General features: G+C 61.5%; 1 protein-coding gene across 1 annotated transcript; it reads right to left on the reverse strand.

The window, feature by feature from the left end:
• Window positions 1-3,590: 3,590 nt before the first annotated feature.
• On the reverse strand, window positions 3,591-10,199 carry LOC138066605 (T-cell activation Rho GTPase-activating protein-like). The gene is made up of 10 exons (XM_068936486.1): window positions 10,177-10,199; window positions 9,108-9,284; window positions 8,903-8,944; window positions 8,235-8,261; window positions 7,960-8,029; window positions 7,125-7,286; window positions 6,833-6,942; window positions 6,537-6,732; window positions 6,228-6,345; window positions 3,591-5,791 (listed from the first exon to the last, which is right to left on the reverse strand). Exons 1-10 carry the CDS (start codon window positions 10,197-10,199, stop codon window positions 5,571-5,573), a joined length of 1,146 nt encoding a protein of 381 aa, XP_068792587.1. The 3' UTR covers window positions 3,591-5,570.
• Between the last annotated feature and the right edge of the window lie 2,118 nt (window positions 10,200-12,317).

The following is a 12,317-nucleotide window of genomic DNA, read 5'->3' on the forward strand; positions in this document are numbered from 1 at the left end:
TTTTGTCTGGAGTCCAGGAAGGGGGCCGGTGGGCTCTGATCCTCAACCTGCCGCAGACTGGGGCTAGCCTCAGGGTTAGGGTTAGGGTTAGGGTTAGGGTTAGGGTTAGGGTTAGGGTTAGGGTTCGGGTTAGGAGAGAGAGAAAGCCTAGGGCCCCATCGACAGTGGGGCTGCAAAGCACATGTGCATGCATGTGCGGGGCTGCACCTACCTTTCTCGCAGCACCACTTTTGTCGGGAGTCCAGGAAGGGGGCAGGTGGGCTCTGCTCCAGGCCCTGCCGCAGACTGGGGCTAGCCTCAGGGTTAGGGCTAGGGTTAGGGTTAGGGTTAAGGTTAGGAGAGAGAGAAAGCCTAGGGCCCCATCGACAGTGGGGCTGCAAAGCACATGTGCATGCATGTGCGGGGCTGCACCTACTTTTCTCGCAGCTCCACTTTTCTCTGGAGTCCTGGAAAGGGGCAGGTCGGCTCTGATCCACAACCTTCTGCAGACTGGGGATAGCCTCAGGGTTAGGGTTAGGCTTAGGGTTAGGGTTAGGGTTAGGGTTAGGGTTCGGGTTAGGAGAGAGAGAAACCCCAGGGCCCCATCAACAGTGGGGCTGCAAAGGACATGTGCATGCATGTGCGGGGCTGCACCTACCTTTCTGGCAGCACCACTTTTGTCTGGAGTCCAGGAAGGGGGCCGGTGGGCTCTGATCCACAACCTGCCGCAGACTGGGGCTAGCCTCAGGGTTAGGGTTAGGGTTCGGGTTAGGGTTAGGGTTAGGAGAGAGAGAAAGCCTAGGGCCCCATCGACAGTGGGGCTGCAAAGCACATGTGCATGCATGTGCGGGGCTGCACCTACCTTTCTCGCAGCACCACTTTTGTCTGGAGTCCAGGAAGGGGGCCGGTGGGCTCTGCTCCAGGCCCTGCTGCAGACTGGGGCTAGCCTCGGGGTTAGGGTTAGGGTTAGGGTTAGGGTTAGGGTTAGGGTTAGGGTTAGGGTTAGGAGAGAGAGAAAGCCTAGGGCCCCATCGACAGTGGGGCTGCAAAGGGCATGTGCATGCATGTGCGGGGCTGCACCTACCTTTCTCGCAGCACCACTTTTGTCTGGAGTCCAGGAAGGGGGCCGGTGGGCTCTGCTCCAGGCCCTGCCGCAGACTGGGGCTAGCCTCAGGGTTAGGGTTAGGGTTAGGGTTAGGGTTAGGGTTAGGGTTAGGGTTAGGGTTAGGGTTCGGGTTAGGAGAGAGAGAAAGCCTAGGGCCCCATCGACAGTGGGGCTGCAAAGCACATGTGCATGCATGTGCGGGGCTGCACCTACCTTTCTCGCAGCACCACTTTTGTCTGGAGTCCAGGAAGGGGGCAGCTGGTCTCTGCTCCAGGCCCTGCTGCAGACTGGGGCTAGCCTCAGCGTTAGGGTTAGGGTTAGGGTTAGGGTTAGGGTTAGGGTTAGGAGAGGGAGAAAGCCTAGGGCCCCATCGACAGTGGGGCTGCAAAGCACATGTGCATGCATGTGCGGGGCTGCACCTACCTTTCTCGCAGCACCACTTTTGTCGGGAGTCCAGGAAGGGGGCAGGTGGGCTCTGCTCCTGGCCCTGCCGCAGACTGGGGCTAGCCTCAGGGTTAGGGTTCGGGTTAGGGTTGGGGTTAGGGTTAGGAGAGAGAGAAAGCCTAGGGCCCCATCGACAGTGGGGCTGCAAAGCACATGTGCATGCATGTGCAGGGCTGCACCTACCTTTATCACAGCACCACTTTTGTCTGGAGTCCAGGAAGGGGGCCGTTGGGCTCTGCTCCAGGCCCTGCCGCAGACTGGGGCTAGCCTTGGGGTTAGGGTTAGGGTTCGGGTTAGGGTTAGGGTTAGGAGAGAGAGAAAGCCTAGGGCCCCATCGACAGTGGGGCTGTAAAGCACATATGCATGCATGTGCGGGGCTGCACCTACCTTTCTCGCAGCACCACTTTTGTCTGGAGTCCAGGAAGGGGGCCGGTGGGCTCTGCTCCAGGCCCTGCCGCAGACTGGGGCTAGCCTCAGGGTTAGGGTTAGGGTTAGGGTTAGGGTTAGGGTTAGGAGAGAGAGAAAGCCTAGGGCCCCATCGACAGTGGGGCTGCAAAGCACATGTGCATGCATGTGCGGGGCTGCACCTACCTTTCTCGCAGCACCACTTTTGTCGGGAGTCCAGGAAGGGGCCCGGTGGGCTCTGCTCCAGGCCCTGCTGCAGACTGGGGCTAGCCTCGGGGTTAGGGTTAGGGTTAGGGTTAGGGTTAGGGTTAGGGTTCGGGTTAGGAGAGAGAGAAAGCCTAGGGCCCCATCGACAGTGGGGCTGCAAAGGGCATGTGCATGCATGTGCGGGGCTGCACCTACCTTTCTCGCAGCACCACTTTTGTCTGGAGTCCAGGAAGGGGGCCGGTGGGCTCTGATCCTCAACCTGCCGCGGACTGGGGCTAGCCTCAGGGTTAGGGTTAGGGTTAGGGTTAGGGTTAGGGTTAGGGTTAGGGTTAGGGTTAGGAGAGAGAGAAAGCCTAGGGCCCCATCGACAGTGGGGCTGCAAAGCACATGTGCATGCATGTGCGGGGCTGCACCTACCTTTCTCGCAGCACCACTTTTGTCGGGAGTCCAGGAAGGGGGCAGGTGGGCTCTGCTCCTGACCCTGCCGCAGACTGGGGCTAGCCTCAGGGTTAGGGTTCGGGTTAGGGTTGGGGTTAGGGTTAGGAGAGAGAGAAAGCCTAGGGCCCCATCGACAGTGGGGCTGCAAAGCACATGTGCATGCATGTGCGGGGCTGCACCTACCTTTCTGGCAGCACCACTTTTGTCTGGAGTCCAGGAAGGGGGCAGCTGGGCTCTGGTCCAGGCCCTGCCGCAGACGGGCTAGCCTCAGGGTTCGGGTTAGGGTTAGGGTTAGGGTTAGGGTTGGGGTTAGGAGAGAGAGAAAGCCTAGGGCCCCATCGACAGTGGGGCTGCAAAGCACATGTGCATGCATGTGCGGGGCTGCACCTACCTTTCTCGCAGCACCACTTTTGTCGGGAGTCCAGGAAGGGGGCCGTTGGGCTCTGCTCCACAACCTGCCGTAGATTGTGCCTAGCCTCAGCGTTAGGGTTAGGGTTAGGGTTCGGGTTAGGAGAGAGAGAAAGCCTAGGGCCCCATCTACAGTGGGGCTGCAAACGATGTGAGTATGGATGTGCCGGGCTGCACCTACATTGCTCCCAGGACAACTGTTTTCTGGAGTCCAGGAAGGGGGCTGGTGGGCTCAGGTACAGCAGTTCTTCACGTCTACGTACACTGGGAGGGGATGTGGAAAGCCCCTTTTTGCCCCAGCTGTCTTTTTTGCTACCCCAAGCAGCTAGGGGTGACCTCTTACAAGTAGTTTTCTAGTAGGAATCCGCACAGACAATCGGACTTCCTCTCTTGACTTAAGGGCTCGGCAGTTCGCAGCCCTTGCTAGGGAGCTAAGAGCACTTTCTCCAAGGGAATCTAGTTCGGTGGGGGGGGCCTTGCCACCACGTAGAAACAAAGGTAAGAGGCTCATGCTCTCTCAAGTGCACCTCTTGTTGCCATTATCCTCATTTACATCCCTCCTCCCCAGGCCTAGATGAAGCGCCCGTGGGCATGGAGGCAGGGTGGGTGCCAGAGATGGGTAAGGCAACTTTTCCCCTTTTAAAGCCTTTATTACTGCCTGAGCTTTGGGTCTGCAGTTGCAGGCGGAGTTTCCCTTCAGCCCCTCATGCCCAGGTCTTGCTAGAAGGCTGACTCCAAGTGCAGTGGGTCATCTCCAAGACCCCAAAGTTCCTCCTCAAGCCGGCCATTCTTTTGGATCAGCAGGTGCGGCAAGGTTTGGCATCTCTCCTCACAGACATTGGGGCACAGTTTCCCCTCTTCCTACCCAGCCGGTGCCCAGGAATGTAACCTCTTGACTTGGTCCTCGGTCTCGACGCACTCCAATCGTTTCCTTCCTTTGTCCCTTCACTTGCCACCTGGAAATCGATGTACAAAGCCCATTGCTGCACAGGAGTCTTTTGTGCTACCCCACACGGGAAACCACTTTCCAGTTCCAAGCGGTTTGTCAGTGAGAATCGGCACACACACCCTGATAATGCCCAGCAATAGCCCTTACCATTTCTGGCTATGTGTTGTGTGAAGGGGCGTGAGGGTGGCTGTGCCCCATCCATTTGTAAGCAGAAATGTAAACCTTTTGGAAGCAGTTAGTGCTTCCGGAGGCTTTTGTTCCCACTTCCACGCTGAGTTTCTCTTCAGCAAACCATGCAGAGGTCTTCCAAGACTACCGAGCCCTGCAAAGTGCGACCTCCAAACCCCAACTTTCCTTCTCAGCCTTGCAAGTCTTTGGCATCCAAAGGTGCCGGAGTGTCTGGGACCTCCGCGCATAGAGATTCTGGCACAGTTTGTCCGTTCTGCTTTCCAGTGGGGGCGGAGCATTGTAATCTCGTGACAGAACTCAGACCTGTCTCTCCATCGACCAGCTCCGAGAAGGGGTCATTCAGCGTGAGGGAAACTCACACCAGAGTTTCTTCCAGCAGGAGCCTTCCTTGGGGGTTGCAGTTGCCACCTCCACATGCTTGAGGGCAGAAACTTGGACCCTAAGCACATGCCTTGGAGCCATCTCCGCTGCGTCCTGTGCTCGGCTGGTGCACGGGCAGGGTGGCAAAGCATCCTGCTCTGCCTTTGTGGGTCTCATGGGGGGAACTGTCGGAGGGAGCTTGAGTGGTCAGGCAGTCCTTTGTGGGCTCTTCCTAAGAGAGTGCTCTTGCCGCATTCCTCTGCTCCACCATTCCTCTGCTCTCTAAACACTTCTTCCGCTGCCCTGAAATGGGGCCTTTGCCGATACCCCACAGGCAATGGCTTGTTCTTGTCGGGCCTCCTTGCCTGGACAGCTGTGCAGCAGAACGGGTTGTCTTTCCTTGAGGAGCTGGCTCTTGGAAACCTCACGTCTTCTAGGCCCTCAAAACACCAACATTCCTTCTCAGCCTTGCAAGTTTTCGGCATCCAAAGGTGCCGGAATATCTGGGACCTCCACGCATCTAGATTCTGGCACAGGTTTTTCCGTCCTCCTTTCCAGCAGGTGCTGAGCCTTGTAACCTCTTGACAGGATTGTTCTTGTTGGGCCTCCTTGCCTGGACAGGTGTGCAGCAGAACAGATTGTCTTTCCTTGAGGAGCTGGCTCTCGGAAACCTCACGTCTTCCGGGCCTCCAAAAGGTGGGATGTTTTTGGAGCGCTTTGCTGCGGCTGGCAAAAGACAATGCCCTGAAGCACTATCTGATCTCTCGGCTAGGTGTCCTGCTGTGCTCTCAGTGGGCTTGATGGGAAAAGCCTGGGTCTTCTTTGAGAAGCTTTTCTGGGGCCTAAGGAGGGAAACTAGGCTAGAGCTGGGGAAGAGCGAGCCATCCGAGGAGAGAAGGGGCTCTCCAGGGAGCAGCTGGAGGATATTTTGGGGAGAGAGGGCGATTTGCTAAGCGTGGAGGCAAGCTGGCAAGGCCTTTTTTCCAGCGCCCTCTTCTCCAGCCTTAGCTTTTCCTGCTGCCTGGGAAAAAGCTCCTCCCCTTTGGCTGCCTCCGGGTCCCTTCGGCTGCCTGCCAAGTTGTTGGCCTAGAAGGACAGGTTCGGCTCGGAGAAGCTCCTCTCCATCCTGCTGATATCCTTCTTCCCAATAGCCAGCAAAGGGACAGAGGCGCAGGTTGGATAGCTGCTGCTCACAGAAGCGCTTCCCCCTTTGGGCTGCTCCATGTCCGAGGGCGGGGGGCTGCCTGCAGCTCCAGCCTCAGGGCTGTCGCAGGCACAGCTGTTCTGCGGAGCAGCACAGGGGCGTTCTGTGGAGAGAAAGAGCCTGTGAGGTACTTTCTGGCAGCCACCTGAAGATCCAAGGGGACTTTCCCTGTGGCACCGTGCCCCCCCGGCAGATGCAAAGGCGCAGCCTTCGTTCCTATGGACATGAGGAGAAGGTAAGGAAACACAAGTACCACCAAGGGCAGTGATGTGCTGCGAGAGGGCAGTTCTAGGCCACGGTTAGCCACTAGGCGACAAGCGGAGGTTTACCCGTGTTTACGGAGGGGTGCCATCTGGAAGGAAAGTTTTTGGGGTGTTGTGCTTTTGCACTGCTGCACAGTGTGGCAGGAGAAAAACACTGCCATTCCCTCGGGAAGCCTCTGCACCTCTCTGCCCTTCCACAGATGTCTTCTGCCAGCCAATGAGAGAACGTGACCCAGCAGCCCTGGGTCCACCACAATCAGCAGTGCACGCTCCTACCTGTGGAGCTGTCCGTGTGCTCCGGTGACTCGTCGGCCGAGGGCCTGAGCGGCAAGGCAACGTCCTCCCCAAACACTGCTGCGCAGTTCTCGATGAGGAACGCCACCAGCAGTGTCACCTGCACACAGAAAGCCACCGAGTTCAGTGCGAGGGGCTGCAAATGTCTTGCGCAGCCTTCCGTGCTCCTGACGGACGTTTCTGTACCCCCCAGCTGCGCAGCTGCCTAGCTCAGAGCCTCAGGTGGCCCGAAGCAACTAAGGCCGCCTTAGGCTCAGCTCAGCGGGAAGCAAGCTGCTGAATTCAACCCACCTTGTCAATGCTCTCTTTCTGCACGGCCAGCGGGAGCAAGTTGTCCATGTCGGGGCTGAGCATGTTTGGCCCCACGCAGATTGCCAGGTTGCTGGCATCCATCCGGTTGCTCTCTGCATTGTCGCTGATATGGTGGAGCACAGAGAGCAAGCGCTGGAGCAAGAGGAGGTTTGCTCGAGGCAGTTTGCCAGCCACCCTGAGGGACCACAAGCAAAGAGGAAGAGGAATGCAGGCTGCAGGGGCTGCTCCTCCTTCGTTTGCGCCCGAGCGGTGGTGGGGCGGGCTGCCAAACTTACTCTCGCAGGGCCTCAATTTTCTCCTGCTGCCTGGGCTTCTCCAGCGCTAGCAGCCACTTGTCATAGAGCTCGGCCACGAGCAGTTTGGAGGGGATGTTTCTCAGGAAGTCCTGCAAGGCCAAGGCACTCAGGTGAGGCTCTCAACGCTAGCAGTGAGCAGCGAGGCAGCATCTGCGTGCCTTGGCCTCACTAGGAGGCAGGTTGCTTTCAGCTCCCCGGTCAGGCTAGGCACTGACATGGGCCCAAGCACATTTCCCACGTGCTCTCCCAGCTACAAGTCAGCAGACCTCACCTTCAGCACCGCTGCCAACAGGTGCGCGGGCTGGCTTGCCAGATCCACGCTCCGGCCTCTGTTAAGGTCTTCTTTCAGCTCTCGGCGGGCCTTCTCGGTGGCAGCTTTCCGGAAAATCCCCTCAGTGGCCGGCCCTTTCTCATAGAGAAGAGCCAGGAGCTCCTGCAGGCGGAAAGAGACCGGTTGGGACGTGGCCGTGCACTCTGCTTTCCTTGGCTTAGCTGTCGTTCTCGCTCCACGTAGATTCCCTTGGGAGGAACCTGATTGTGCTGAGAGCCCCAGCAGCAGTGCTGGGCATGCTGCGTGGCGCGAGACGCCACCAGCGGGAGAGCTCTGGGCCCAGGCTTGCTTACCTGGAGTGGTTGGGGCAGGGCGCCACCTTCACCACAGAGCAGTGCCAGCGGCTGCCCAAAGAGAGCCACCTGGGGGCCAGAGCCCAGCTGCCCTGGGCAGTCCCCGGGGACAGCCGTTCCTCTCCAAGCCAGCGGCCATGAGATCACCACCTTCTTCCCTTCCTTCGCTCCATCTGCTGCAAGCACAAGGAAAGCAGGCCCGCGTTCAGAAAAGCAGGCGCAGCCAGCGCCTGTGGGGAGCCTTTTGTCTGCGTGCAGTGCCACGGGCTGCAGGGGCTGCTGCAGAGCGTTGACAGGCGCAGCGGTTTTGCAGGGGGAGAGAAAAGAAGAGCAGCTGCCGCTGCCGCTGCCGCTGCCGCTGCCGAGCGCCTTTCTCTGCTGCGGCGTGTCACCGCTGGTGGCGGGCCAGGCAGCCTTGCCGAAGGGCCCGTTTGCAAGCAGGACGGGAGGAGGCAGCTCCTCGCTCTCTTTCTGGCACTCACCGGCCGAGTGGCAAAGCCCCTCTTCCCTGGCCGAAGGCTCCGCCCGCGGGGGGCCTCTCTTGGCGTCAGCCTGCAAGCAAGGGGTTGAGGGTAGGGAGGCGCCGCTCAGCAGCCAGGGCCTCGAGCAAGGTGCTGCAGGGAGGCAGGGGGTGGCGGGCTCTGGCGCGGCAGCAGGGCTTTCCTGCCTGCGCCCGGCCCGGGCAGCTGCCGCCACTGTGCTGAGATCCCTGCCGGCCACAGCCGGCAAGGGCCGGGCACAGGCAGCCCCTGCTCACCTCTGCCAAAACCAGCGCCTCCACGGTCTTGGCGGTCAGCGACACCTCCTGGGCGAGAGAAGAGAGAGGCTCCGTGAGAGAGGCGTCGCGCGGTGGGGTGTGGAAAGCCGCGGGGCTCTCGGGGCGGAGCGGAGGCCGTGCGGACACTTACGGGCCCGTAGAAGCCGACCACCTTGGTGAGGAGCCGCAGGGAGGGCAGGCGGGTGACTCTGGCTCCCGGGGCTCCTTGGCTCTGCCTGCGCACAGGGAAGGGCGCACAAAGAGCTCGCTCAGCGCCAGCCCTCGCTGCCCTGCCTCCTGGCCGCCAGCCCAGCGCTGCCAAGGGCCCCGCACCCTGCAGAGCCTGCAGCCGCGCTGGCTGCCAGCACCGCTCTCTCCCGCCCGCGCGCCTGCTCTCCACGGGCCTCCTGCTCAGGCAGGCGCACAGCAGCGCCTCGGGCGCCCCAGGCCTGCCAGCCAGCAGCTGGCCTGACACCTCCCGCCGCTTGCTGCCCCTTTGCAAGCCCGAGGCGAAGCGGCTCCCGCTGCTGTGCCAGGAGCTGCAGGCGGCAGTGGCTGCACCTTTCCCCCACCGAGCGGGGGCTCTTGGTGCCGGCAGCTCCACCGGGAGCACTCCCCGCCCTCCCGCTGGGCGCCACCGGCAGCGGGGATCGGGCGGCAGGGCTCACCTGAGGATGGCGTCCAGCCAGAGCTGCTTCACCTCCGGCGACCTGCGGCACAAAGGAGAAACAGCCTCAGCCCGCGCTGCTGCTCCTCCTGCGGACGCAGGCGGCGCCCCGACAGCTCCTGCCCGCGCCCGGTGGGCAGAGTGCGCGGGACGGGGCCGAGCCGCGTGGGGCAGGACGGGGACTCGTGCGGGGCCCCCACACTCACCCAAAAGTCACCACGCAGAGGCTGGAGGGCCAGACGAGGATGAGGGTCTGGCTGCACTTGAGGCCAAAGACCTCCTCGTCGTCCTCAGGCCCGGCCGCCACCGCCGCCTCCTGGCGGCACAGCACCCACAGCTCGCTGAGGCGCACCCGGTGCTTCAGCCGGAAGGTGGAGCCGCATCTGCCGGGAGGAAGAGCAGGGACGGGCTCCTGGGGGTGCGCGGCGGGGGCAAGCGCAGGCGTCCTGCCTGGCAGAGCTGTGGGCTGGGGCAGAGGCGGCCGGGCGGGCGGGATGTCCTTACTTGAAGCTGGCGATGGCGACGGCGTGCGGGAAGAGCAGGAGGTGGCGGTGCTGCGTGCGCTGGTGCCGTGTCACCTGCACCCGCTGGGTGAGGAGGAGCTGGGGGCTCCTGCGCGACACGAAGGCGGGGAGCGGCGCCGGGGGCCGGCAGGCCGCCCTGCTCCAGAGCCCCAGGCGGGCGCTGGGAGCCCCGTGGCCGTGGGTGGCGGGCCGTGCCTGCGGGCCGGCAGCGGGAGCGCCCTGGGCGCCGCAGCAGTTCGCCTGTCCCATGGCGCTGTGGCCAGGCAGACCTGCGCGAAGCTGCACGCGTGTCCCTGCGCCAGGCAGTGCCGCCGGGCTGAGAGCCGCCTCTGCCCGAGCTGCCCGACAACGGCGCGCCGCCACAATGGGGACCCGCTGGTGGCCGTGGCCAGGGTCACGGCGATGCCACCGCGGCACATTGTGACACGCCGGCGGGGCCGTGGGGCAGCCCGGGGGTGTGTGCCCGGGGCGCCGGCAGCTCAGGGCAGTCTCCTGGCCTGCGGCACCTCCGCTGCAGCACAATTTACGTGCCTGAATTTCAGTTTGTGCCCGTTGCCTCTTCTCCCCTCCCTGCGCACCAGGGAGAAGAGTCGCGCTCTGTCCTCTTGACACCCGCCCGGCACATAATGACATGCACTGAGAAGATCCCCCCTTGCTCCTTCTCTTCTCTCCACAAAACAGCCCCTGCTCTCGCGGCCTTTCCTCACAGCACAGATGCTCCAGGACCTTCAGCCCTTCAGGAGCCCTTCACTGGGCACGCTCCTGCAGCTCCATGTCGCTCTTGTGCTGGGCAGCCCAGAGCTGGAGCCAGCACTCCATGTGTGCAAGAGCACACTGCTGGCTCCAGGTCAACTGGTTGTCAACCAGCACCCGCAGGGTCTTCTCTGCCAAGTGGCTCTCCAGTCCGTCAGCCCCAAGCCTGTCCTGGTGCCTGGCGCTCTTACTCAGCTCCAGGCCCTGCCGGAGATAGGGCCGAGGGTTAGGGTTAGGGTTCGGGTTAGGGTTAGGGTTAGGAGAGGGAGAAAGCCTAGGGCCCCATCGACAGTGGGGCTGCAAAGCACATGTGCATGCATGTGCGGGGCTGCACCTACCTTTCTCGCAGCACCACTTTTGTCTGGAGTCCAGGAAGGGGGCAGCTGGGCTCTGGTCCAGGCCCTGCCGCAGACGGGCTAGCCTCAGGGTTCGGGTTAGGGTTAGGGTTAGGGTTAGGGTTAGGGTTGGGGTTAGGAGAGAGAGAAACCCCAGGGCCCCATCGACAGTGGGGCTGCAAAGCACATGTGCATGCATGTGCGGGGCTGCACCTACCTTTCTCGCAGCACCACTTTTGTCTGGAGTCCAGGAAGGGGGCCGGTGGGCTCTGCTCCAGGCCCTGCTGCAGACTGGGGCTAGCCTCGGGGTTAGGGTTAGGGTTAGGGTTAGGGTTAGGGTTAGGGTTAGGGTTAGGGTTAGGAGAGAGAGAAAGCCTAGGGCCCCATCGACAGTGGGGCTGCAAAGGGCATGTGCATGCATGTGCGGGGCTGCACCTACCTTTCTCGCCGCACCACTTTTGTCTGGAGTCCAGGAAGGGGGCCGGTGGGCTCTGATCCTCAACCTGCCGCAGACTGGGGCTAGCCTCAGGGTTAGGGTTAGGGTTAGGGTTAGGGTTAGGGTTAGGGTTAGGGTTCGGGTTAGGAGAGAGAGAAAGCCTAGGGCCCCATCGACAGTGGGGCTGCAAAGCACATGTGCATGTATGTGCGGGGCTGCACCTACCTTTCTCGCAGCACCACTTTTGTCTGGAGTCCAGGAAGGGGGCAGCTGGTCTCTGCTCAAGGCCCTGCTGCAGACTGGGGCTAGCCTCAGCGTTAGGGTTAGGGTTAGGGTTCGGGTTAGGAGAGAGAGAAAGCCTAGGGCCCCATCGACAGTGGGGCTGCAAAGCACATGTGCATGCATGTGCGGGGCTGCACCTACCTTTCTCGCAGCACCACTTTTGTCTGGAGTCCAGGAAGGGGGCCGGTGGGCTCTGCTCCAGGCCCTAGCACAGACTGGGGCTAGCCTCAGGGTTAGGGTTAGGGTTAGGGTTAGGGTTAGGGTTCGGGTTAGGAGAGAGAGAAAGCCTAGGGCCCCATCGACAGTGGGGCTGCAAAGCACATGTGCATGCATGTGCGGGGCTGCACCTACCTTTCTCGCAGCACCACTTTTGTCGGGAGTCCAGGAAGGGGGCAGCTGGGCTCTGGTCCAGGCCCTGCCGCAGACGGGCTAGCCTCAGGGTTAGGGTTAGGGTTAGGGTTAGGGTTAGGGTTAGGGTTGGGGTTAGGAGAGAGAGAAAGCCTAGGGCCCCATCGACAGTGGGGCTGTAAAGCACATGTGCATGCATGTGAGGGGCTGCACCTACCTTTCTCGCAGCACCACTTTTGTCTGGAGTCCAGGAAGGGGGCCGGTGGGCTCTGCTCCAGGCCCTGCTGCAGACTGGGGCTAGCCTCGGGGTTAGGGTTAGGGTTAGGGTTCGGGTTAGGAGAGAGAGAAAGCCTAGGGCCCCATCGACAGTGGGGCTGCAAAGGGCATGTGCATGCATGTGCGGGGCTGCACCTACCTTTCTCGCAGCACCACTTTTGTCTGGAGTCCAGGAAGGGGGCCGGTGGGCTCTGATCCTCAACCTGCCGCAGACTGGGGCTAGCCTCAGGGTTCGGGTTAGGGTTAGGGTTAGGGTTAGGGTTAGGGTTAGGGTTAGGGTTCGGGTTCGGGTTAGGGTTCGGGTTAGGAGAGAGAGAAAGCCTAGGGCCCCATCGACAGTGGGGCTGCAAAGCACATGTGCATGCATGTGCGGGGCTGCACCTACCTTTCTCGCAGCACCACTTTTGTCTGGAGTCCAGGAAGGGGGCAGCTGGTCTCTGCTCAAGGCCCTGCTGCAGACCG

Source organism: Struthio camelus, chromosome 3, assembly GCF_040807025.1.
Source record: "Struthio camelus isolate bStrCam1 chromosome 3, bStrCam1.hap1, whole genome shotgun sequence".
Lineage (NCBI taxonomy): Eukaryota > Metazoa > Chordata > Aves > Struthioniformes > Struthionidae > Struthio > Struthio camelus.